Consider the following 24340-nt stretch of genomic DNA (forward strand, 5'->3'; position numbering starts at 1 on the left):
GGTCAGGGAAGATAAGACCTCTGGATCATAAAAAGAACAACTAAATATAGTCCTGCCTTAAGTTACAAGGCCACAAAAGATAAACCTCTATCTTTTCCGATGACACTCTTGATGATACGTCCACATCACAGGGAGGATTTTTCTGACAAAACCTCAGTTTTAACAGGAAAGCAGTGGGTGTGGTGTGTTATTTTTAAAACTCCCATGAAACGCCGCACAGGATCGATCCGGTGCTCATGAGCTGCCGTCACAGACAGAAGCTCAGCTCAGAGAATTGTCCAAAACGCAGCAGCAATCTTTGCTTTTTGAGTATTTTCTCCACAGCCAGAGAACCAACTGCCTGCTCCCACCTCAGCAATAAAGAGTAAAGCTGTCAGGGAACAACCTGCCTGAGGAACTCCAGCTTGCGACATCTGTATCGTCTTTTGACCCTCTGAAGCCCAAGCAGTGTCAGGGTGAGGTTCTGTCACATTCTTACTCATTGTGGACTCATTTCTTACGGCAATATAAAGCCCTGCACCTCTATGGAAACAGCACAAGCATGTGTAGGAGAAAGAACCAAAAAAAAAGTATTTTCTGCAGCATGACACAAGAATAATTCTATTGAGCGTCAAAAAAAAAAAATGGAATCCACATGTACAGAATTCTTACCAATATTAAAAAAAAAGCTAACTCTACATGCGATTGGTATTTTACTACTTCACATTTTTAGTTTGGTTCCATATTTCTGCCCTCACAGCCTGCACTTCAGCCAAATTCAGCCGAAAAGTTCAACAACTTTCTTACAGTTTAATTTTGTTTGGTTAAAGCCGAGTCACTGATGGCTTCATTGTTCTTGATGTTGCATTTGAATCTTGCATTGCTTTATTTCAAGCCTTAATTCCCCCATTGGTTTTTGTTGCTGCTATTTTGTCTCCTGATGGTTGATTGCGACACCAGAGGACTTTACTACAAAGACAGTTTAACAAAGCCAGGCTTTTGTTAGCTGACTAACGAAAACATAAACCCCAATCAAAGATAATGGATATCATGACGGTGGTAATCAGTTAATTTTTTTAGTTAACACCCATAAAAGGTGGCATTTGACTTGTTGTTTGACTCTTCTTCTGCACAGTCACACATATAAACTATAACACTCAAGAAGTGCATTCAGGCACTTTAGTTTTTGGCTAAATCAAAGTTAAATAAATGTGATTGATGGAATATCAATGTTCCAATCTGTATTTTATGAGCTGCAGTACCAGCAATGTCAGGATAAATCAGGGTCAAACATAAAAACATATTGATGCATTTTCTGCATCGCCAGCTGAATGCATGTAGGTTCCCATGGCAACACAATGCATAGAGTTGACCCAGTGAAACTGCTCGGCTTTGTTTAGCGACGTACAGCTCAATAGATCTGCTAGTAATGTGTTCCTCAGCTGTGAATCTGTATCGCTCAGAGAGAATATCATCGGTAAACCTTTGAAAAACCCAAAAGCCACAGGCAGGTATGAAAGGCATGCTGCATTTTCAAAAGTTCGCCAAAAATACCCCATTTATCAGAGACGGATCAGGAACAAACATCAAAACCTACTGATGCATTTTCTGCATCACCAGCTGAATGGATGTATGGCAACCATGGCAACACCACACATAGAGTTGACCCACTGTCAGCGCACGGCTTTGTCAAGTGGTATTACGAACATGCAGCTCAACAGATGTAACGTATTCCCTCCTCTGGGAATCTATATAACTCAGAGAGAATATCATCAGGAAAAGAAGTGGTGAAGGGGTTTCTTATAGCCAGTTTAAATCACAATCTCTGACTACTACATCCTCCAGAGCAGGTAGTTACCGTGCTGATCTCGCAGGTTAAAAGACAGCCACCTCTGTGACATTAAAAACTCTTGACTTTAGGCTCCACATACCTCGCTAACCCATTAATCTGGCTTTGCAGCACAAGCCTTTTGCACAGTAGTTGCTAAAGCCGAAGAGAACTGAAGATCATTGTGGCGAGCCTCCCTCAGCCAACATCAGACACGACAATGACAAGGCCTTGGCAACTTGGAATTCCGAGAGAAAACAACAGTGACAAAGATTCATTTTAAAAAAACAGACAAAAAAAAAAAAAACATTTCTCGGCATAAAAACAAAAACAAGGGAGTGTTCTTTATAAATATACTATGATGGATGGCAGCTTGGGGATGTGGGGTTTCTATTAGGTTGAATGGCTGTCGGAGCGCTGTGGACCCTGATTATTACAAGCTGTATGAATGGCTGTTCCCATGGCTTTGTGGCTTTGTGCAACGGGTACAGTGACCCCACTGTAATCCATGACTGTTTACATTCCAGCAGATCAGTTCCTACTGGAACCACGGGGAAGGAAGGGCAGGGGTTAAAGAAGACTCTCACGCACCATATCTCCACAAAACCAACACACGCCTAACCCGAGACCCACACTTAGTAAACAACCCGCGATGATCCAATATAGACGGCTTATACTGTCTTTTCCTAAAGAGCTGTGACCAACATTTGTTTTCTACCCTTCTCAATCGTAAACCAATCATACTTGCATCTACAACACAAACTCATAGGCGGTTCTTTGCTTCCTTTTCCACTCGGTTTTGCTGTAAGTGGAAGACTGGAGCACCCCTGTAAGTATTCCTAATTCGATGGGGTGGGGTGGTCAGCCTCCACTTATACCCCTGCAAAGAGCGCCTGGAGGCAACAACACAGCTCAGAGGCCCTGCCCACTCATCCATCCCCTAGAAAGCTCTCCTCATTCCCAAACCAACACAAGACAAAAGCACTTCCAAACTGGTTAAAAATAGCCCTCAATTTCATGTTTCAAAAGGGGGTGGAAGAGGCGAGAGCGTTTATGCCTGTTTCAGCACGTCAAAGGTCTGAGGGGCAAACACAGGCTGAGGTTGTATACGCTTACGTTTGAGAAGATTCGGGAGAAACGCGGCGGCGTGGTGTGTCTCAAGTCAAAAGAATGCACCAATGTGTGGGAAATGGAAGGAAGTTTGTCAAAACTCTCCCAGTTTTTTTGGAAAGTGCTATGGGGCAGAAGTCCACTATTTGAATTCCAGTAAACACCGGAAATTAATTGAGCTAAGATGAAATGAGAATGACTTCAACGGCTAAAACGTCATGAGAACATCATGTTCTGGTTGGAATAACAAGGGACACGGCTGTGAGACAGACAGTCAACTGCAGTCAGTGCAATCTAAAAGCAAATGCAATCCAACCGTCCCTGAATGGCTCTTTTGTGCGCTGCAACTCAATAGGTAGCCTCACTTTATTTGCAGGTATAGTGGGCTCGTTCACTCTCAGCTAAAATACATTAACTGACCAGCATGAGAACAAGTCTTTTCCCCATAAAGGCCTCCAAATAAAGGGAGGACATATCGCTCACACGTTCAACAGTAATAAAAGATTATTACTGAGCCCCAAAAACCACAGGCTGGTTTAAAAGCATGTTATTTTTTTTTAAATTCACTAAAATTACTGCATTTATGAGAGCCAAAAGCTGTAAAAACTGGAAAAAAATAGTCTGATTTTAAAGGTCCATGTACTGCTGGTTCAAATCAAAGCTTAAAATTGCGACATTTCATCAAAGTAAAATCTCCTTTAAAAATTAGCCAAAAATAAATTACTTGCTTTAACCAGATTCTCTAAAAAAAAAAAAAATCCAACCCTCCTGGCAAAAACGGAAAACCAATAAGGAACCAACCGAAAACAAAAAGCAAGGGAAAAAAAATCCATTTCAGCTGAACTGCAGGTCATGTTTACAGAGCACAGACAAGACAAGTTTGGAAACTAATCACACATGTAAAAGATCTATAGCAGATTAAAGAAATACAAGATTGGTCTTTTCTTTTTTATGATTTACTGCACTAAAGGCATTTCCCATAGAGGTGCAGGACTTTGTATTGCAATGAGAAATGAGGCCGCAGTGAGTAAAAATGTGACTGGGGCAAATAAAAAATAAAAAAAGAGCCAGAAACTGCTCGGGGTTCTGAGGGTTAATGCAAAAGCCTTGTGATTCAGCGTGAGCTCAGACACCACAACAGAGACGCTGCAAAGAAGAACACTGAGATGACAAGATGAGCAATGAGCGGAATAGTTTGTGCATCAGTAAGATTTAGGGTTAGTTTTCTAGCAGATATGTGATTTGATTTGTTCAATATTCATTTCAAATATGTGATTCATACATGAGATAGCACCAAAAGCATGAGTTGAGGAGGACGGCATGAAGTTGTGACAGCACAAACCCTGGGCCAGATACGCCGCATAATGTGCATCCTAAAACGCAGCCTTTGTGATTTGCTAATTGTTTCAGATTGTGATTTGAAATCGATTAATTGTTCAGCCCCATAAGAGGACAATTAGGTCAAAGCCTGGTCAGTGGGAGGTGGGTGTTGTGTGCGGTATTTAAGACTGTAGAGTGAAGCAGTTATTAGAGCGTGGGTGTTGATCTTTTTGTCACCAAAGTGGCTTTGTGAAGAGTCCTTCTCACCCACGTACCTGCCCTCACCCCGAGGTGATAATGACTTCATGTGTGTTCGCCACATCACTTGTGTCATTTGTCATTTTCCTTCATCTTCTTCTTATTAATTCTTACTCCCCTTAAGGCCGCTGTTCTCTCGGCGGTGCTATCTGCGGTCGGATTTGAGGTTTCTCCAACCTTGCAGCACCTGTTCCTGACATGGCGTCTGCAGTCAAGCACCCTCGGTCCAGGTGCATTCGCTCACTTACTCACGCACTCCGCTCAGCACAAACACTCAGCATAAACTGCGACTCTGTGCCGATCCTGCGTTGCACAATCGCTCTGATGCAGCGTCTGATGTTTTTTGTCTGCAGCTACCGTTGCTCGCCGTATGACTGAGCCGAGAGACGACCTCAGCCCACACATTTGTGCTTCGCTTCCAGAGCGTTCTGTCCTGTATCGCTGCAGTCAGGACAGAGGCAGCGAGAGAATCTGCCCCATGTTAACACATACCACGGTCAACTGTTGCCGGACAAAGGAACAAAACATGTTGCCTCGGCAACGCTGCCCCGACATAACTGTGTTTGGGTCCTCTTTGGGGGAAAAAAAAAAAAAATCAAGCTTGTATATGCGGCTGAAGTGAGAGTGGACTTTGGGAGTAATTTTATCTCATCTCTATATTTACCAATAATAAATGACACAATGCTTAGTCAGTGAACTAGTTTAGACACAACACGGTTCAACTCCCGTCTCTGGAGGCCAAGAACAGTCCAGTAAAGCTGCACTGACGCATTAGCTTTGCATGGCAGCACATGTTCTATGCAGGCCAACATTTTCAGCTCTTCACCCTCTCCATCCTTCCAATCACTGACATGTTTCTCTTCATCTCTCTCCGACTGCAGCTACATTTTCTCCTTTCTACCACTTGTCTCATGCGCCCAACAGCTCATCAAAGCCGCCGCTGCTCTGAGCATTAAATGACGGCGGCGGTGTCTCGTGTTGGGTGTTCACTGTAGGTGGGCAACCCCAAAATCAATGACTCCCGAGTGCTGTGATCTCCCCTAGGTTTTTTTTTTTTTTGCTAACCCATTCCTTTTCCCCCAGAGCCGCGCCACATCCTGCAGGTTGGAACCACAACCCATCTGGGTTTGGTTAACACAAGACAGAAGAGCCATAAAAACTAGGCTGGGAGGAAAACAGAGGGGCACCTCCTCATCTCCAGCCCTAACTAGTGCTCTCAGATGGGGGTTCTGATGTGGTCTGGATGAATGTTACGCTGGCGAAAGCTGGCAACCTTTAAATTTGACCTGATGTCACTCGCAATACGGCTTTAAATGGACGTTTTATGTACTTTAAGTGCAACTGTAATATGAATACTAATGAATGTGAAACACTGCTAATGCCAGATATGTAGCCAATTAGCCGTGTTTGTGTCGCTGTTTCTTTTCAACGCAACGATTATTCTGATGCGCCCTGTGTGACAAGTGAGGCTCTATATTTAGTGTCACTTGATATTTCCATCCCCAGACCCTGACTACCCCCCTCTCTGTTTGATCCTCCATTCAGAAAGAAGATGAAAAGATGAAGAGTGACATCCAGAGAGAACAATGAATGGAAGGAGGACGTCCGCCTCTTTCCTTTGTCTCCTGTAAACACATCATCCGTCTTTCTTTCGTGATCATCCTCCACCAACGCCTCACAAACACAATTTATCGGCTCCGGTTTTGAAGAAGGCCAGGACGGTGATTCTTGCACGAGTAAAACAAAAGCTAACAAAAATCTTCCCTGCTCTCGTAGAGGCTATGCAAATAGCAGGCAAAGCGTTTAACGTAGCAGACTTCCACGGCGACTGTGAAAGGTACAGACAAGAAAACAAAATTACACTTCCAGCTCCTGCTGCTTCTATTACATAAAACCTCTCAGTATCTCTCTACCCTGCTGGAGAACACCAGATGCAATGTGAAAAAAAGGTCAAAAGCAATAAAGCAAGAGCTGTTTCAACTACTTCTGCTTTCACCTCATTTCAAAGCACATCCCACGTGGAGGAAAAAAAAAAAAGCCGTCGAGCACCGCTTTGGGTCAATCAATATCCAGCATGCCCACATGCTGCAGCGAATATGAAACCGACAACCTGTGCAGTAGTGAAACAAGTGGCCTACAAAGACATCAGCTCGACGGAGAGACAGTCGGTCTTCCTGTTCATGTTATAATGAATCCAGATATTCGACTAGTGACAGCGGTGCAGATCACTCAGGAGGTATCAATCCTCCTGGAGCTGAGCGGTTTTTCCAGTTTTTCTCTCGAAACACAAAGTCGCCACAGGGCTCTTGCGCAATAAGTGTGCAAGTGTGTAAGCCACTTAAACAAACACACACACACACACACACACACACACAGACACACACACACAGCTCGGCACATGACTTTTAGTATCAGCCCCGTGTGGTGTCACTTCGTTCCTTTTGACACTACTGCGCTAGTTCGCTTAGTGTTTCGCACGTTCACTAAATACTCTGTCGTGTGCAAAGAAAAGCCCCGGTGTCAACGGGGAGGTGACTCCTGGTCAGCTGGCACCGAGCCGGCTTCTGCTCTCCATGTTCGCCTCAGGCCAAAATGCTGGTAACAAAATAACTGCATTTACAGGTGTCTTGTTGATTTTTAATTAGCAAAATATGTCTTCCTTGTTTTATGCAACATCCTTAACGTGAAGGCAGGTTATCGTTTTTAAAAAAGGACCTAATTTGAACTCTTTTTTTTTTTAACTTTTTCTATAAAAAGCCTTCCTGTCATGTGATTTTGTGTGTTGTTCTGTTTGTTGGTAATGCAAACTCAACACTTCTAAGTGTTAAAGAGGAAAACATGACTTCCCTTTCACTGATAGACTTTATATTGTGAGTTTCATTACCAGCGGGTCAATGCAGAGAAATGAGAGCGTAAGTTAAGTGGGTTAAAACTATCAAAACAGAAATTCTGTAACAAGAGGAGTGTGAGAGGGAAGTAAGATATGACAATGTCATGAACACGTGCCAATAAAGCTTGATTTATACTAACAGTTGAACGTAAACAGATCTTTTGCCATAGACACGTAACATTGTGAGCATTTGTGCGGTGGTGCGTTTGTGGCACCAAAACACTCGTTAACTGTGGCGTTTGTGTGCCACTGTGTTGGGTTTCTTAATATGCTTCAATTAAAATGGAATAAATCATGATGGAGTTGGAGCCAATAAACATTGAACAATAACTTTCCTCTAACTCAGTTCAGTCTATACACAGACAATGGAAACCACATTTGGCGACAATGGCACAATGCTGCCTCTTGCATTTGCATTATGAGCAAGTCAGACACAGTTACAGCCTTTTACATACGACAATGTGTGTCATAGAAGGATTAGTCTTTGTTGCTCCAATGTGTAGTTACATTTCCAGGAAGGTGCACATCAGGCTACGATACAGGTTCAAAGCAGAAATCAAGCTTAAGTCAATGCATGAATTTGCAACGTAAGCCATTAAAACACAGGTAGACGGAAAGGTTTTTTATTTGTTAGAATATTTCCTGCCACCAGCTAACAATCAATCCAGGCCACCTTCCAAGGGTAGCCATCATCTGTTGATTTTTTTTATTCAGAGGTGACAGAAATCAGCAACAGCTAAAAGAAAGCTTCAAACTCACCATTTCGTCCAGAGCATAACGCAGTAAGCCGTGCTCGTAGAGGATGAAGAACCGTCTCTGCCATTTCTGTAAAAAGAATTTAAAAAAAAGAGCAGTTGTTGGATTACTGACAAGGTCACATAATAGATATCAGTATCAATCTACGCAGCAAACCACATCATCCTTTTTATAGGCAACATGAGAAAATGTGCAAAAGTTTATGACATGTTTGAAAGCAATCATTTCTTATCCATTAGCCAGCCTCCATCGTGCCATTTTAATAAATACTGTTTGATGTACGAGAGGTTTTGCTATTCGTAAAGCCAGAGAGTTTTACTGGATTCGTAAATGCTCCAATTAAAATCTTGAAATCGACCTACACGTCAGGTTATGAAGACTTGGCCGATGGGCTGCACGCATACGAAATACGCGAAGAGCGAGCGAGGCGTTTGGCAAAACAGTCGCCGTGAAGCGGCAACCCCAGTTCACTGGAACACTTTTTTGCATAACCACATCAAAAGGCTTTTCGAGCAATAAGACAAGCCGGACAACATTTTATCAGCATGCATCAACTGCAGGAGATCTCTATGAGGAAAGAATGCCAACATACAAACCACTGATAAGACATCTCAGTTTGAATGTGGGTATGATCACACACACAAAAATAACTATAAACACAAGATTACACCTTCGACAACCATGATCGCATCTCTCTTGCGGTATATACGTGATAAGCACATGCACCTGTGAACCGACAGCATCGTGTCATTCTGCACAAGGTTAAAAGGAACTCAGAATATCAGATTTCGGAAAACAACACTTCACATTCAACACACAGGGGGGTCATTTTATCTCCCGGTTTGGATGGTAATTCTGTCGATTTTTGTGCAAATGATATGCTAACAGTTTCCATTGATCTCCAGCCTCGTTGGCTTCATCTGCACACGCCTCCCCACCCTCCTCTTATCTTAATGCACCGTTTTGTCTCAGTGTTGAATTTCCGACTGAGCACAATCCATGAAATATTGAGAGCTGCTCTGTAACCTAAAAGGGGCGCTGGAAGGTCTCGAAAGGGCTGCAGGGAAGGGACACTGCAGTCTTATGCGCAGAGGCTAAAAAAAAAAAAGGCGAGAGACATATGTGACTTACAGAAGATCAATTATAGCGTCCCGACCTCAGTATCACAGAAACAGAGCCACAGACGCGCAACTTGTTAAACTAAAGTGGTCCTACAGCATGACTCATCCAACACATCAGCACTTTTTCCTCCGCTATTTGTTTGTCGGTCGGTCGAAACCCTGACCAATCTGCTCACCTCAGCACTACATACAAGCCACCAATTATACCCCCACGGCAGAAAAAGCTGCCTGTAAGAACGGGCCGCAGCGTATCGGTGATGATGTCAAAGCTGGAAGTTGATAGTAGATCCAGAGGTGCTTTTTTTTTTTTTTTTCACCAAAAACCCATATGGAAGCCATCAGCGTGGCTGTGAGAACTGGGACCTTCCCTCTCCTCCCCCCACATTCTCACCCAGTCCTCTTCTGGGATGCAACACCGCAAGCATAATCTGGGAGCTGATAAAGGCAAGGCTCCCGTTACATGATGCTACGAGTCGTGAAATAAAGTCAATATTAGGCTCATTACGGCCTGACAATGAGGCTTCTTCTGATAGAGGACTAAGCCTCCCACTGGAATCTGCTGATTCCATGGAGCAGCTACTGGAGCCACAACAGGACCTCTTGTTTGGCCAAATGAACGGCAGTATGCGTGGTTAAAATTAAAGAAAAAGCTAGTCGTGGCTTTTTTTTTTTCCCCTCACTTACCTGACAGAATCTGTGCAGCACTCAGAGAGGGTTAACACATCTATTAATTATTGGAGATGACAACCGCGGGTGAAACAAATGGTCTCAGCGTTTCATTTTCAGGGATTTCATGAAGAAGGACAACAAGAGCTGCACTCTGTTCCAAACATAATCAATTTCAGGTCCTGCAAAGGTAAACACTTGTGCAACCACTTACCCGAGTTCTGTGTAAGGGATTGTCAAAATTTGTTCCCTCGGGTGCCAGTAACAGCCATCCTCCGTATATAGGCTTCGCCTGGTGGGAGGAAAACAAACATATTGATGAACTGTTCAATTATGCACATTGTAACTCGCTGCAGATATAACTGGGAGCTACCACTTTTAGTTTCAGATGGCGTTGCTATTTTAGTTAAAGGAAGGTGTGCATTAGCCACTAGCCGGCCTTAAGTTGACTGTAGGCTGCATTCTCCAGTTGGCTTTAATCCAGAGCACCATGCTGCCCTGGGAAAAAAAAAAAAGGAGGAAAGGCTAACACACATGATTTTCCCTCTGATCCTCTAAGTGGGTGGACTGGTGGGTGGAGGGGGAAGCGAGAGGCAGAAGTTAGCAAAGAAAAACAGCGGATGAGGAGCAGAAGAGAGCGCACATCTCGGGGAAGCTTTCGTGGCTGCACATTTGCAATTCAAACTGAGAAATGCAAGTCGGCCTGGCAGTCTTTCTTAAATTGTTCTGGTACATACTTGAACCGGAGCCACTCTAGTAGTCAGCACTTGTACGCCGAGCCAAAGTAAAGTCCCCGCGTTAACCACTGCATGCTTATTATGTGTACAGGAGGACGGATTTCACTTGATGTTTACACTCAAACCTTACCTACACTTAAAGAGCTTAACAAATTAAGTGCCTTACGTAATTCAATTGCGCTCTACCGAACAGTAGCCTGCCAATCGAGTCAAAAAGCTCTGACATTTACAGTCGCCTGGCACCTCCGGGTCTCTCTATCAGGGGGGTTTGATTACAGTCATAACTTCATCCTATGTAAGGCCGAGTATAATCCACCATAAAATCCTCTTTGACTGCATGAGGCGCAGCACATTTCTCAGCTGAGTTGCTCTGTAAACAAAATGACATAACAGGAATTTTCATAAGTCCCAACCATAACCTTGGACCGCCAAGGGTTTGAAGGGACTTGCAAGAGGAGCATCCACATATTTAGAGATGAATGTGAGGGAAGGAAAGGGCAGCAAGGATGAAGAAAGAAGAGAGATCTGGAGCTGGAAAGAAACAATAAGACTGAACACGGTTTAGAAAAACGTCCCATCTCTCCTCACATGACCCGACGGCAGCCAGGATGGCGAGTCCCCCCCTGAGACAGACGAACAAGCGAGATGAATCTAGGTCATTTTTTACCCTTCACCGGTTCAGTGGTTAAACTGGAGTCATTTGAGTGTGTTGGTGTGTGTGTTCATGTCCAACCTCTTATTGCCTCCCATCATAAAAGGACTACACTGCAGCGACAGCGTGGGCCTTTAAGGCGAGGCAAGAAGGAATGACAGAATGAGTTCTGGCTGAAAATATGCACAGAATGAGAGCTTTCTGTAGCTTCTTCTTGTACAAGGACTTTTTAACCAACATGTTAGAAACGTCTCAGGTGTTCAGTGTGTAATGATAAGTGAGTCACGACAGGATAACGCCGGGGGCCAGTGGGTCAGACAGTCCACCGAGGGCGATAAAAGTTAAGACAATTTGCGTCCCAACAGTGTTTAGTCACCGTGGAGACCAAAGGGTGCAACGCAGATCCTCAGCCATTCCTGTCGTGGTAATCCTAAGAGCTTCAGCAGAAGACAGCTAGGCTTCTGTTTTCCTCATCCAAGAGTCCCAGGTGTTTATTCTCACCTCCCAAATCACACAGCTAATGGTCCATTAACGACCCAGGCCTCCAGGTGAGAATGGCTGTAAAACTACCAGGTGACTCAAAGTGATAATGGAGCTGAAACTGTCTGGGGAGGCACCTCAAGACTGCACTGTAAGTACCTGGTAGGTGGTGTTGTTAAACTGGGACAGTCAAGAGAAATCCAGTCGTCTTCTGCTGCAGCTTTTAGGATGACCAGAGTCTTCACTGAGCTGCGTCAGCGTCGGTCACCATCATTGAGATAAACCTGGATGCAGGTGACTCTTAACCTGTTATATCAAACAGCTTAGCAGAAGGGAATGACCACAATACGGGTCAGCGGAGTTCAGCATGACCCCAGGCCACCACTCTTAAGCTGTGCTCCCCGCTGGACACGGTGTACACAGTGGAACATATCCACGGACACAAAACAGCAGGGAGTGAACTTAACTGATAGTGAAACAGCTCTGTGGTGATGAGTGAGGTAAGAAGCCACATGGAGCATCAGAAATGACTGAGTAATGCTCCGATAGCTGCTACTGTGCTGCAGGGCATGGAGCTGGGTGTATATCTGCATGAATTAAGGTCAATATGCGCCCTTGGGCTGGAAACTAATTACATCCAATTAACCTAACCTTTGCACTTCATGGTTTATTGACACATGACATAAATGTTGTGACAGCAGACCTTCCCCTTTTCAATAACACAAGAGTAAACACAACATCAGAAGTGGGACATATAGTTTAAAAGAAGGCATTAGTTCACCTGATTTAAGTCCTCGTCGTTCAGCAGATGTGACTCTCGAGGCTTAAAGCAGTTCTGACATTTACTTTTGTTGAAAATGTTGGCTTGAAATTTCCGACAGGCATTGTCTTTGAATGACATGGTTGTTGAGAGGAAAGGCGACACTTGATGACAGGAGAAGAAAAAAAAGTCCAAAGATCAGCCGCTTAACTCGCTGATGTGTGTTTTCTGGATCGAACCAGATGCGTAAAAGTCCGTGAGGCAGCGCACCTGTCCGGAGTTACCTGCGGCGGAGGGCGACCCTCTGCTTAGGTGATATCTATGATGGTCATCTCGCCTCCTGCAGCAGCTAAACGTCGACCTGCTAACTTTCTGTTTGCGGGCTTTCCACCAGAAGAAGTTGTCCGATGAAGTAGTCGTCGACAGCGCGGACAGATGTGCGTTTCCTCTTAATCTCGTCCTCCTGCGTGGACTTTCACAGGTGACATTCCGGGCCTGGAGCTCTCTGCAAAGGTCCCGTCAGCCTCCATCGGGCGGATCGGCTCTACCGAGGGGAGGGAGTCCACTTTGGCCCCTCTCTCTGTGTGTCTATCTATCTAACAAGTGACACCGCAGTCATCGCCGTTAAATCTGTCTCCGTTTAAGGCCGAGCACCGTTATCCAACTTTACGAGCAGCCATCGACGAGGCTGTCACGCCGCTGGATCCATCGGTTCCGTCCGTCGTGGCTCCGTCCCCCCTCCCCGGTTGGCTCCGGTACGCAGTCTGCGGTTGATGTTTTCGTGAAAATCCTCGTTCGGGCCGGACATCCAGCCTGTGGAGAGGCGGGGCGGGGCTCAGGAGAGAGCGCAGCCGTGACGGACAGCCGCCTCGGCCAATCAGCGGTGGCGACACGCCCACTTCAGAGGCAGTGGCGTGAAGCGTCCAATAGGAAGCTTCGGAGAGCTCCAGTGTTTTCCCCTCAAGCTAGGTGGGCTTTAAAGAGCCCCTCATGACCAAAAGTAACTTCCAGCCACAACTCTGGTGTTTGTGCAATGTGCCTGAGATGAGGTTTGTTTTCTCAGATAGAAGCTTTATGTTGAACTTTGAAACTGAAGTCAGGTAAATTTTAACTTTATTTTGTGGGGTCTTAACCTTAATAACAAAACAATCAGGTGAGTTTTTATTGTAGAAGAAATAGAAATATAAAGTCTTTATTGTCATTATACAAGCAATATACATGCACCAGCAATACACATTATTGGACATACAAGACATGTATTGTAATACTTTGTACAACCCTATAAAACACTATAAAATACGATTTTAGAAAACAATTTAAAACAAAAAACAAATTATATGTGATCTTGTAGGGTTTTATTCTTTATATTTAAATCAGTCATGTGCCTTGGTGAAGTATTTATTGCTTTATGTTCTTAATTTTTGTATTTGAGTTAGTTTATTTGTACTATATTTCATATTTTAGAGTCTTAACCATGATGTTTAATTTAGTCTGGTAAATATGTAGTTTTTTTATCATAAAAATTAATGATTTGTTACAATTCTACAATAAAAGTTATTGAAGGGTCTTAACCTTAATAATATAATTAGTCAGATTATTATTTTTTTAAAATAAGATTCTATGGTCTTAATTGTATTATGTCTGTTGTTCAGGTAAATTTACCAAATAAATATTTTTTCTTGGGCCTTAAATTAATTTGTGCATTTCTACACCACCCTATGTTAATGCAGAGGATTAACCTAAATACTCAAATTAATCAGACATATTTGTATTATATATAATATTGTAAGGGTGTAACTTTGAGATTTAAATTAGTCAGGTAAACATATATGTGTTGTATTGCAAGGACCCGACCTTAATGTTGACTTTAATCTGGTAAATGTATATGTTATATCGTATTGTATTGTTGTAACTGGCATGTTTAAGTACAGTCCTACAATATATGTCATAGTAGGACTTTAACCTTCATAAGCAAATTAGTCAGATACATTTGTATTCTTAACCTCAGTAGTTTGATTTACCTAAGCAAATGTACATAATAAATAACACTGGATGGTTTTAACAATAATATTTAAATTACTCTGAGAAATGTGTGTAAAAAATACCGTTGTAGGGTCTCCAGCTTAGATATATTTGTATTTTACATAATATTGTAAGGTTTAATTTGTAATGGCCATCTTAATTCCCTATTGGAGACCACTTTGGTGCAATGTCTGTTTTTTTTAAGTGTGCTATATAAAAAACAGGGACTTGATTTCACGTGACTTGAATGTAGGTTTTGAGGTTATGTCTTCAGGTGACAAAATTATCATTATTATTATCATAAACATGAGTAGTAGTAGTAGTGATAATAGGAGTAGTAGTGGTGATGGTGGTGGTTGTAGTAGTATTTATTTATTTTATGGTGTTCTAATCTTCAAATTCTTTCTCTGCCAACAGTTTCCTAATTTTCCCCTTCTTACCAACAGCAGTCGAGACCGTTAAGTATTACCCCGGATGAATGAAAAACAGGCTCAGTAATGAAAATAATGGGCTTTAACTGGTAACTTGCAAACTAGTTAACGCCTTGATTTGACTTTTCGTGGCGTGCGTGTGCAAAATCTTAAGCCGTGCTGCACAGAAACATTTACTTACTATTAAAGTGGCCAAATACAGGCTGCTGACAAAAGCCCAGTTTATATTTTATCTAAAAGGTCATGTATATATTACACTTAAAGCTGCTGGTACTGTGGAGTCACACTTCTGGAACGTGCACTTAAATAGAATTCATAAAGTCTGGTTAACAGATGAGAGGATGACGGAAGCAAATACATTCATCTATAATGATTTAATGTGCATTTACATTTGCAGACATTCATCTTGTTATTGGAGCTGATGCAGTGGACTATAATAGAGGTTATTTCCTCACTGCTTGTATCACATCTTCATGATCTATTGGAAGAGAAAAGTAAAGAAAAAGATGTCTGAAACATACTTTTTATTTAAAGTCTGGCAGGTGGTTTTGATTCCAGGCTCCAGAGCGCCATCTGTTGGTCTAACGTTTTAAATGGTTTTGCTCTTCATTTTGCACAAATAAGTCAGAACCACATCAAGTGAGAATGTATGACTGATAAATAGCAGGTGAAGGGAAATTTGCTCTTCTTCAAACATGCAGCAGGTTTTATGAGTGGAAATATGAGATGGGGTGGAAAGAAAATGCAGAGTTCTGATACAAAACCTTCTCAAAACTGAATTCACTCACATTAGAACATTCTAATTATTCAATTTCTAATAAGAGTTAACTAGGTCCATGCACAAAATCAGAACAATGTCATTTAAAGTCATGTAGCGAGCGTGGAAACAACGACGGCCTCGGTTATCTCCTGCTTGTGTTCCTCCCCAGAGCAGTTTATTTTAAGCTTGGGCCTTTTTTGTGTCTCCTGATTTTAACAGGACGACGACAGGAAAGTCAGGTAGAGATTCAAATTTGCACACGAAAGAAATGCAAACTGTACCGAGAGACCAGAACTCATGCAGCGAGGAGGAAACCAGAGGGAGGATGTCTGTCATCAGCGGCAGGTTCTTTGAAGTGCACTTGAAAGCAAAATGTTGTTCGGATTCCAAGCTGATGCTCCAGACTGGGAGAAAATGAGTGCAGAAAAATGTGGTCTTCATTTATTCTGACAATAAAAATGCATGTGTTTATTCAACTTGTGAGAGGTGAAAGGTTTTATTTAGAATGCTGGGAGAGTAACAGCGATGTGACGTTTACCACGGGGGGAAATATAGCAAAAATAAGCTTCTTTGACTACACAATTAAGCACATTTTAGTGATAATCCACGAACACAAAATACAATTCTTGAACTTTTTTCTTTTCTTTATATGCTCAGAGATGTAATTTGTGTACCCAGGAGACAGTACAATAAGTAACAAACAATAAAATATAGCATCACATTGAAAAGCATCCAGTCCTTCAGTGAATCATTTAAAATCTTGTCTCAGAAACATGTTGATGAAGGTTTATGTGGAGTTCATCTACACAATCACGACAGCACGATCAAAGCATTACTCGAGAGGGGGAAGTATTAGTGATCAAAGGCTGACACAAACATCTTTGACTTCACCATCAGTGATCAAATCTCAAACTTCATCAGTGATTCTCTATTTTTTTAGAAAGTAAACACATAAATACACTGATGAAATTGTTGTTTTAGGTCCGTTTGAGTGGTGATGCAGTGATATAAACCAACGTTTTGCACAAGCATTTCTAAACAATGATGGATGATCACGTCATCAGTGGAGTCCAAACATAACAAATACATTTTTTTTAGTTAAATGAAGATTAGCGTTCCACTCTGGTGGTGATTTAACGCTTTAAAATTCAACTCTGTGTGTCAAAGTTGCAAATTTAGAAGTTTTTCCATGAACTTAAGCCTGTGTACATTAAAATGCCTCAGATGTAATTCTCTTCCTCTGCTCGCTGCAGCTAGAGCACACTAGCTCATTTGTCTTGGCTAAAAAATGGCAAGTTGTAATGTTGGATTAATTAAGCCATACATGTTCGACTTGGAAGCTAGTTCTGAAGAAGTTTGTAATGCTTCTTGAGGCCTAGACTACAGGCCTGGATTCCCATGATGCACCTCTGCTCTACTCTCCTGTCTGACTCTCTGCACATGTCACTAACTTGGTGCCTTCACTCTCCCGTAGTTTGTGATTTGCCTTTTCTGCAGGTATCTTTGAATCTGGAACTACACATCTCTGATGCACACTTACTGGCCTCACCGACCTCCAAAGAGTTTATTGTTTTCTTATACGTTGTTTGTCTCGTCTCCATTTGCTATCCTGCTCTCTTACCATCAACCCTGAAAGGTCAAAGCAGATGGCTGCCCCCCTCAGCCTGGTTCTGCTGGAGGGTTTTCAGTGCTGGTACAGGAGAGTTTTTTCTCCCCACTCAGGGAATCCAAAGGAAACTTTGGATTTGTTTGGTTTCTCTCTATTATTTTGTAAGCTTTTTACCTTAAGTACCTCAAGATGACATTTGCTGTAATTAACGCTATGTAAGTAAAATAAAATACAACTGAACTGAAATGATACAGAAACTTGACAGGATTGGTTCCGTAGGTTTGTTTCATATAAAAAAAAACCCCCAGAAGTCTGAATCTGTGTTTTTGAGATTGTCATTGAAACACTTCAGCTTTAGGATGGAAACTCTCAGTCATGATGTTGACTTCTCATTTCACTCATGATATGTCTCCCAGCGTATCAAAATCCTCATATGGACATGGTCACAGGGTAAAAGAACAAACTTGATTTTCACCAGAGGGGGTTCTTTAATGTTCGATGAGGGAAACACTGTCTTCACTGTAAAAGTCAACATTAGCTGTTGGCTTGAAACAAGATGCAAAGCCTCAAAGAACACATTACCGTTTGCTGTTTCTTCATACTTTTCACTAAGCTACATAAATGTTCAACTACCTGTTGCATTTACGATCAAAGCACATAAACTGTATACAGATGACTTGTCCAATATGAACATAATTAATGGGGACACAGAGCTGACTTACACGAATAATGTGTCTCTATCACCCGAGCTTAGATGAGTTCTTGTGTTCTGAGGTGTTCCAGTCTACAGAGACTCACAGGAAACACAGTGTTGTGTCCCTGGAAAGTTGTGATCTGTCTCGTTCTCAGGTAAAATAGTGCTATTTGTTGTGCTAAATGCAATGAAATAAACAAAAAGGTTAATCAGAACTTGTATACTGCATATCAAGAGAAGAGTTAAAGTCTGCGTTATGGCATCTTTCAGAAGAGGTTTGCCCTCTTCTTCATGTCATTACGTTTCCAAAGGGGAAGTCTGTCAAATTCTTTAATCTCCATGCCAAAGATCTCGAAGAATGAATCGGGGGATAGGTGACGCTGAAAGCAGGAGAGAAGGGAAAAAAACATTACAGTGGAAATAGCTGCAGAGTTCATCTTTAATTATTCGAAAACATAACTCGTACTGTAGTTCTGACTGAATAAAGTGCCCTCATATCCTGTTTTTAACCTCTTAGTCGTGACACATGATGCCAACGTCAAGAAAGTCTTTATTTCCATCTTTGGTTTGGATCCAACTAAAATCTTAACTTGTGCCACATTGTATGAATCCTTTTCTCAGACTTTAACCTACCTCAAGTCTTGTTCTGTCGACATCCTTGGGAAGCTTCACTCGTCCTCGGTTGGTAACTGCAAGAACTTCATATGGGTAGACCTTGACGAAACAAAGAAGACTGGCTGAGAATAAGTTGACTATCACATATGCTAAACACCATCTTTGACAACGAGCTACTGACATGAGAGTTAACGTTAGAACATCATGTACCATGCAAGTATAATGCCCGTGTATTGTAAAGGTACTGCACAGTTGTCATGGATAGTCTAAGTCTATAGTTCTATTCTCCTTTTGTCAAAAGACTTTCACATATAGAAGGAAGTGTGATGACGGAAATGTCCTTGAATCTGCAGCGCTCTGTATTAACCTGAAGATTTACTTGTGTCATTAGTTCGAGCTCGTGTGTACACATGGTGGTAAGTCTTTGCAGTGACATTGCAGATACTTGCTTTTGGTTCCAGCAAATTAGGCATTGACACTCCTCTGTCCAGTCGTGTTAATAGATGTTGGCAGTCGAGGATGAGCTACAGAATGAAGCAAACACATGCGATGGGAAGACATTGTGGCAGGATTAATCTCTGGCAGATTACATGTGTTTTTCTGAGACAAAGCTGAATATGTAATAAGTAGAATATAAAAATGAATGAAGACATATGAAAATAAAACCAGGAATTGAATCTGTTTACTTCTGGAAACAGGCATATGCACACTGATCAGTTCAGTCATGTGGAAATGCAACAAACCAAACAAGGATCAAGGAGTCAAATCTGCATCCATTCAGTTCCTGTCACATACCTTGAAATCTGAAGGCAAAGGATGAAGCACAAAGAAAATATAAGTAATGTGTAAAGAATCATCCACTTAAAACAGCAATAATTAACAGCACTGGTGAAAAAGAGCAGAGGTGTCTGATACTCACCTCTGACTCTGTCATCGCTGTAGTGGGAAAACTCTGACTGTGGCTTAATGAGGAAAAAAAAAAAGAAAAACAGTTTTCACAGTAGTAATACCTCAAAGCTGTTCATTAGGTGCACTGGATAAATGATCCACATATAATTTCTTTAAAGCGTTTGTAGAGATACTCGATAAATATGTGTATTTAAACCAAATCCACAAATTCATTAAACAAGAGACTGACACTTAATAGATTTCTACAGTATTTTTGTAGAGTGAATTAGGTATTAATGATGTGGTTCTTACCAGATTAAGCTCATTGTGACCATAACCAAGGAAAGAGGACGTCTGGGACGTGGAGGAATTGGAATCTAAGTAAAAGTGAAACAGCAGACAGATAAGCTCTTCATGAGACGACGTACAGACAGAACCAGAGCTCTGACTGAAATAGTATCGACTCACTGAGAGCAACAAAAGCTGCCAAGTTCTTCTCTTAGCCTTTTACCAATTGTTTTACCTCAGTGCTGCTCTAGTTCTTCTATTTCTGTTTATACATTTTACATAAGATATATATGTTTTACATTTATGTTTAGATTATGATCAAAAACTCGTCACCAAATTGTTAACTTCCTTGTAATGTCATGTTGCACAGGTTGGTTCAAACAAAGGAAATCAGTCAGCTGTGTTAACATTGAACTGTTCAAAAATGCAAATATATTCTTTAGAGCAACAAAACTGAGATTTAAAATGGACTTTTAATGCTTCAGTTATTGTTAACATGAATTTCAAAAGGTTAGGTGAACACTGTACCTTGCTGTTTATAAATGGGAGGCCTCCTGTACATGTTGAAGCCTTCGTCTGCTGATGGAGAAGGATGCAGAGTTAGCAGACAGTTAAACACTTGTGGAGTCTCAAATCACTTCTTTTGCTTTGGTCAGTATTTGGCAACCTAACATACAATTTTGATTGAACACTGCACAACAAAATGCATTCAAATAATTGGTTGATTTACAACATCACTGATTTTTCCATGTTTGGTTTAAAGAACAGAATTTTTTCAGTGTGAAAAAAAAAACAAGTGCAAAAAGCATTTCTTAAATGTCCTGCTCTGCTCAGCTCCAACTCGAGATCTGTTCATTCTATTCTCCTGCAGATTTACAAAAAAAAAACAAGGTTATCTTTGCTTCTGCAGACTCGACTCAACTCTAATCTGCAGGCCAAACATCCAAACGCTGCAGCTGATGCGAAACTCTGCTGCCAGGCTTTTAACACATTCACACAAAGAGAAGCAGCAGCCGCTTCACAGCAATCCTTGCTGCCCTTCAGCGCCTACCTGGAGTCTTAGAAATTATTTTAAGATTTTACCGCTTGTTTTTGGAGCCTTGAATCTTCAGGCTTCTGCCTACATCTGCAATCCTCATTCTCATCTGACTGGAGATCTCATGTAAACTCAGTATCTTGTTTAAAATATGCTCTTAAAAACTCATTTGATCATTTCTGTTTTTCTTAACTGATGGTAATTGCATTTTTTTATCCTGTTGGATCTTAGGTTCTTGGTCTTATATTGTCTTATTATCTTTGTCTTCTTGTAATATCATTACGTGTGCAATTTCCAGTTTCATGTGCAACACTGTAACTTAAACTGTTTTCTAATTTATTACTCTGGTTTAGGCAAATTTATGTCTTTTCTATACAGTACCTTTTACTTACATAGTACTTTTATACTTTTCTTTTACATATAATGTTTCATTTTTAATTTTTTACATTTCTACATTTATTGCCCGTCTTCTTCTTCTTGAGTTCCACAGTTTCATTATTCATGTCAAAGTCCTTGTGTGTGTGAGCTCACTTGGCAATAAAAGCTTTCTGTATTCTGTATTTTTTTTATGATGTTCTTAATGTCATGACTTCTTAATTTTGATTTCTAAAGGTTCCATATGAATAAATTCTGTTATTACTAAAATCAGGAAAATATCACATACAGTTGTGACTCAATAATCCGACACTAAATGTAAAACCTTCTTTTATGTCGGATAGCAAGGCCGTCGGATTGTCAAGACGGAGGTCGAGATACAAGGAGGGCTTGATGCTTGAAGGCTCATTTGTTGTTAGTTATTGTTCATAGTTGTTATAATAACTAGTAGGGCTGGTCCCAATAGCACTTTCTGGTCTCTGGATATTCAGGCCCAATTAATGATGAATATCCAAATATTTGGCGCAGTCTGGGGGACCACTTTCACCCCGGGTGAGCGCTCCGACGGGGTGGAAGTGGCTGGAACGCACAGGAAGTACTTGGCTGCTGATGCCAGCTTTGGAAAGTGGTCACAGTTCTGTTTCCAACATTGGTGGCGCCACCTTCCGCAAACAATGAGCTCGCTCACTGTGTGTTACGTCATCGTGTCCTCTTCTGCACATGCGGGACACTTTTGGGTCGTATGAAGTTCACACAGCAGATCACACACAAGTCGCATTTAATTGGAAACGTGAACAAACTCGGAAAAAAAACGATTTCACAGAAAATTCTGAATTGAGCATTAAGTCCTGCAGTCTGAACGTATCCAATCAGTCGGATTGTTCAGTCAGATAATACGCGGTTATCCTTATTTGTGACATAAAATGTCATGTTGGAGTCGGAATCCAAGGCTGTCGGTATGTTAAGGCTGTTTGTTGTGTGTTCTGTTCGTTTTTCCCAAAAACTTGTCAGATAGAAAGGTTTTCAGATTGTTAAGAGTCAGATTATCGAGTCTGTATTTTAATTTATGTCATTGTGGAATCTCAGACATGACAGCATAGCTTTCTGTCACTCATTACATTTAATGTTTCAAATCGACCGACTAATAGACTGAAATAAAGTCCCGACGACCGGATGCATAAATTAGAGCCGTTATGAGTTGTTAACGGTTTGTGAGTCTTCAGCTCACATCAAAAACACATGCCACCGACTACTGGTCGTCATATCTCATCCACACGTGATAAAAACGGGCTTTGAAACAAGTCACAGCTATAAATAGGCTGAGGAGGAATGTGCGAGTGAAGTTGGGAAGAAGCACAGAAATATTCACTCATCCAGTCAATCAAAGCAGCTCCATGAATAATAAAATATGCAAACTGAGAACTGAAACCGTCCTGTTTCATAGTGTGAACTCGACTAGTTTGACGCCTGCAGTCTCTGAACTTTGACCAGCAGATGGCTCAGTGCCTCCTTCTCTGTTGTAAATGTCAAATCTGAACCTTGAGCCAGTTTATTGTTTGTAATTTGGATGTTGTGGACGTTAATATTTTACCTCTGCATTCACAGTTCCTTGTAATGTTGATGGGAAAATGGGTTGTTCTCTATCAAGCATGCAGTCGAATGAGGGGAGAGGGGAAAAGAGGCAAAGGGTGGACGATCAGCGGGGGCGTCTTACCTTTGGTTTGAGAGAGAAAGTGGTGACATAAAGGAGAAGTGGGGCAGGTGTCATTGTTGCCAGAGAGTAAAGAGGGAGAAAGCATCAGCCCTTGTTATTCCAGAGAGTGGAAGGAGGAGGAGGAGGTGAAGGAGGGAAGGCAGTAAAACAGAGAGAATGTGAGCGGAGAATTTATTCTATACCTTCACAAAGGTGTTTCTAAGGTGTGGATCAGTTCTTTTTCTCTTCTCACCTGGTCGGTGGAAGTGTTGAGGCGACCTGGACAGAGTCGGAGTGTAGCTGTGGCGGTTGTACAGCGCGTGAACTCCAAAAGATCCGTGACTTCGAGATTTGGGGATTCTCATTTCCAAACTCTCCTTGAAAGAGCAAAGACACGACAGCAGAGGCACGCGTCGGATTTTAACGGGGGTCTGACAGCGATGTAAAGTAACCAAGGACATTCACCCACATTCTGTTCTGACAGGTTTGCGGTGCTTTAATTGAGTGTTTGCATTTTTCTGCTACTTAAAGTTTTTCTCTTTGGTTCATTTCTCAGATCAGAATTGAAATTCTCAAAACTACTTGTTCAGTCTTCACATCATTGGGTCACTTGTGCAAAAAAGCAGTTCCTCATAAGTCTTTACATGCAAAAGGCTGAACAAGTTGTCGTCATATGTCGAGCATATCTCTATTAATTTCCATTAGACTTTATTTCTAAATCTGTCCTGAATTGGTAAGTTGCTCCCTCTTGACTTTCTCTAATGAAGGGAAATGTGTGCAGCATCACATAGATCAACCAATGAGGTGCATCTTCTGAACCATCACCTGGCAGGTATAGAGGAAGTCTGCTCTGTAATTCCTACAGCACTGCATGTACAGTTTTCCCTCAGGAGGCTGTCCTATGTTCACATTTCTACTTTTTCTCTTTGTGCTATGCCGTGCTGTCTTTTCCTTTCTGTACCTCAACGACATGGTCTTTCAACAAATTACAGTAAATGTGAATCTTGTCCATTGAACTACGGATATTGAGCAAGTAAGTGCCTTTTGCAGCTAATCCCTGGTGTTCTGCTGTTTGTACGAATTGTTTTGAGAAATGCACTTCCTGTTTTTCCAAATGCTGAGGATGATTTGAGAAATGTTCCCAAGCGACTGAGAATACTTCAACCAAACCTAAATTCTATACTTTTCACTTCATTGCATTAGTTTGAATAAAACTAAATATAATCAACAAATACAAAATAATGTAATAATGTTGGAAAATCCCACAGTGATGCTTATTTATTAGATTAAGATAAAATTTCATTTGTTCCAAGGAGGAAATGTAAAAATTACCCATCAGTAATAAACTCATTTGGTTTCTCTTTGATCTGTT

General features: G+C 41.5%; 2 protein-coding genes across 6 annotated transcripts in view; both read right to left on the reverse strand.

The window, feature by feature from the left end:
• LOC103373394 (myosin phosphatase Rho interacting protein) overlaps positions 1-13366 on the reverse strand; it is a 61547-nt gene extending 48181 nt beyond the window's left edge. Inside the window, exons 1-3 of the mRNA XM_008303267.1 lie at positions 12579-13366; positions 10143-10220; positions 8145-8210 (exon numbers count right to left, since the gene is read on the reverse strand). Coding sequence (XP_008301489.1) covers positions 8145-8210; positions 10143-10220; positions 12579-12698 — 264 coding nt within the window. The 5' untranslated portion in view covers positions 12699-13366. The remainder of the gene's footprint in view (positions 1-8144; positions 8211-10142; positions 10221-12578) is intronic.
• A 2875-nt stretch (positions 13367-16241) lies between these two features.
• On the reverse strand, positions 16242-23393 carry LOC103373395 (actin-binding LIM protein 1-like). Of its 5 annotated transcripts, none has more exons than XM_008303269.1 (9): positions 23222-23393; positions 22990-23079; positions 20393-20440; positions 19889-19953; positions 19608-19650; positions 19484-19491; positions 19138-19212; positions 18707-18787; positions 16242-18453 (listed from the first exon to the last, which is right to left on the reverse strand). In XM_008303269.1, the coding sequence occupies exons 1-9, from the start codon at positions 23331-23333 to the stop codon at positions 18340-18342; spliced, it is 636 nt and encodes a 211-aa protein (XP_008301491.1). In that variant the 5' UTR covers positions 23334-23393; the 3' UTR covers positions 16242-18339. The 5 variants fall into 5 exon arrangements, with proteins under 5 accessions (XP_008301491.1, XP_008301490.1, XP_008301495.1 ...); XM_008303268.1 differs by having other exon boundaries at positions 20393-20443; positions 23222-23392; XM_008303273.1 differs by lacking the exon at positions 22990-23079 and having other exon boundaries at positions 23222-23392.
• Between the last annotated feature and the right edge of the window lie 947 nt (positions 23394-24340).

This window comes from Stegastes partitus, unplaced genomic scaffold (assembly GCF_000690725.1).
Source record: "Stegastes partitus isolate 25-593 unplaced genomic scaffold, Stegastes_partitus-1.0.2 Scaffold1968, whole genome shotgun sequence".
Classification (NCBI taxonomy): domain Eukaryota; kingdom Metazoa; phylum Chordata; class Actinopteri; family Pomacentridae; genus Stegastes; species Stegastes partitus.

Coding starts and splice junctions, on each gene's coding strand:
- LOC103373395 (XM_008303268.1), bottom strand. CDS start 23,333: ATGAGAATCCCCAAATCTCGAAGTCACGGATCTTTTGGAGTTCACGCG. Junction 23,080..23,221: donor TCAACACTTCCACCGACCAG/GTGAGAAGAGAA, acceptor TGGAATAACAAG/GGCTGATGCTTTCTCCCTCT. Junction 20,444..22,989: donor CTTTCTCTCTCAAACCAAAG/GTAAGACGCCCC, acceptor CTTCTCCATCAG/CAGACGAAGGCTTCAACATG.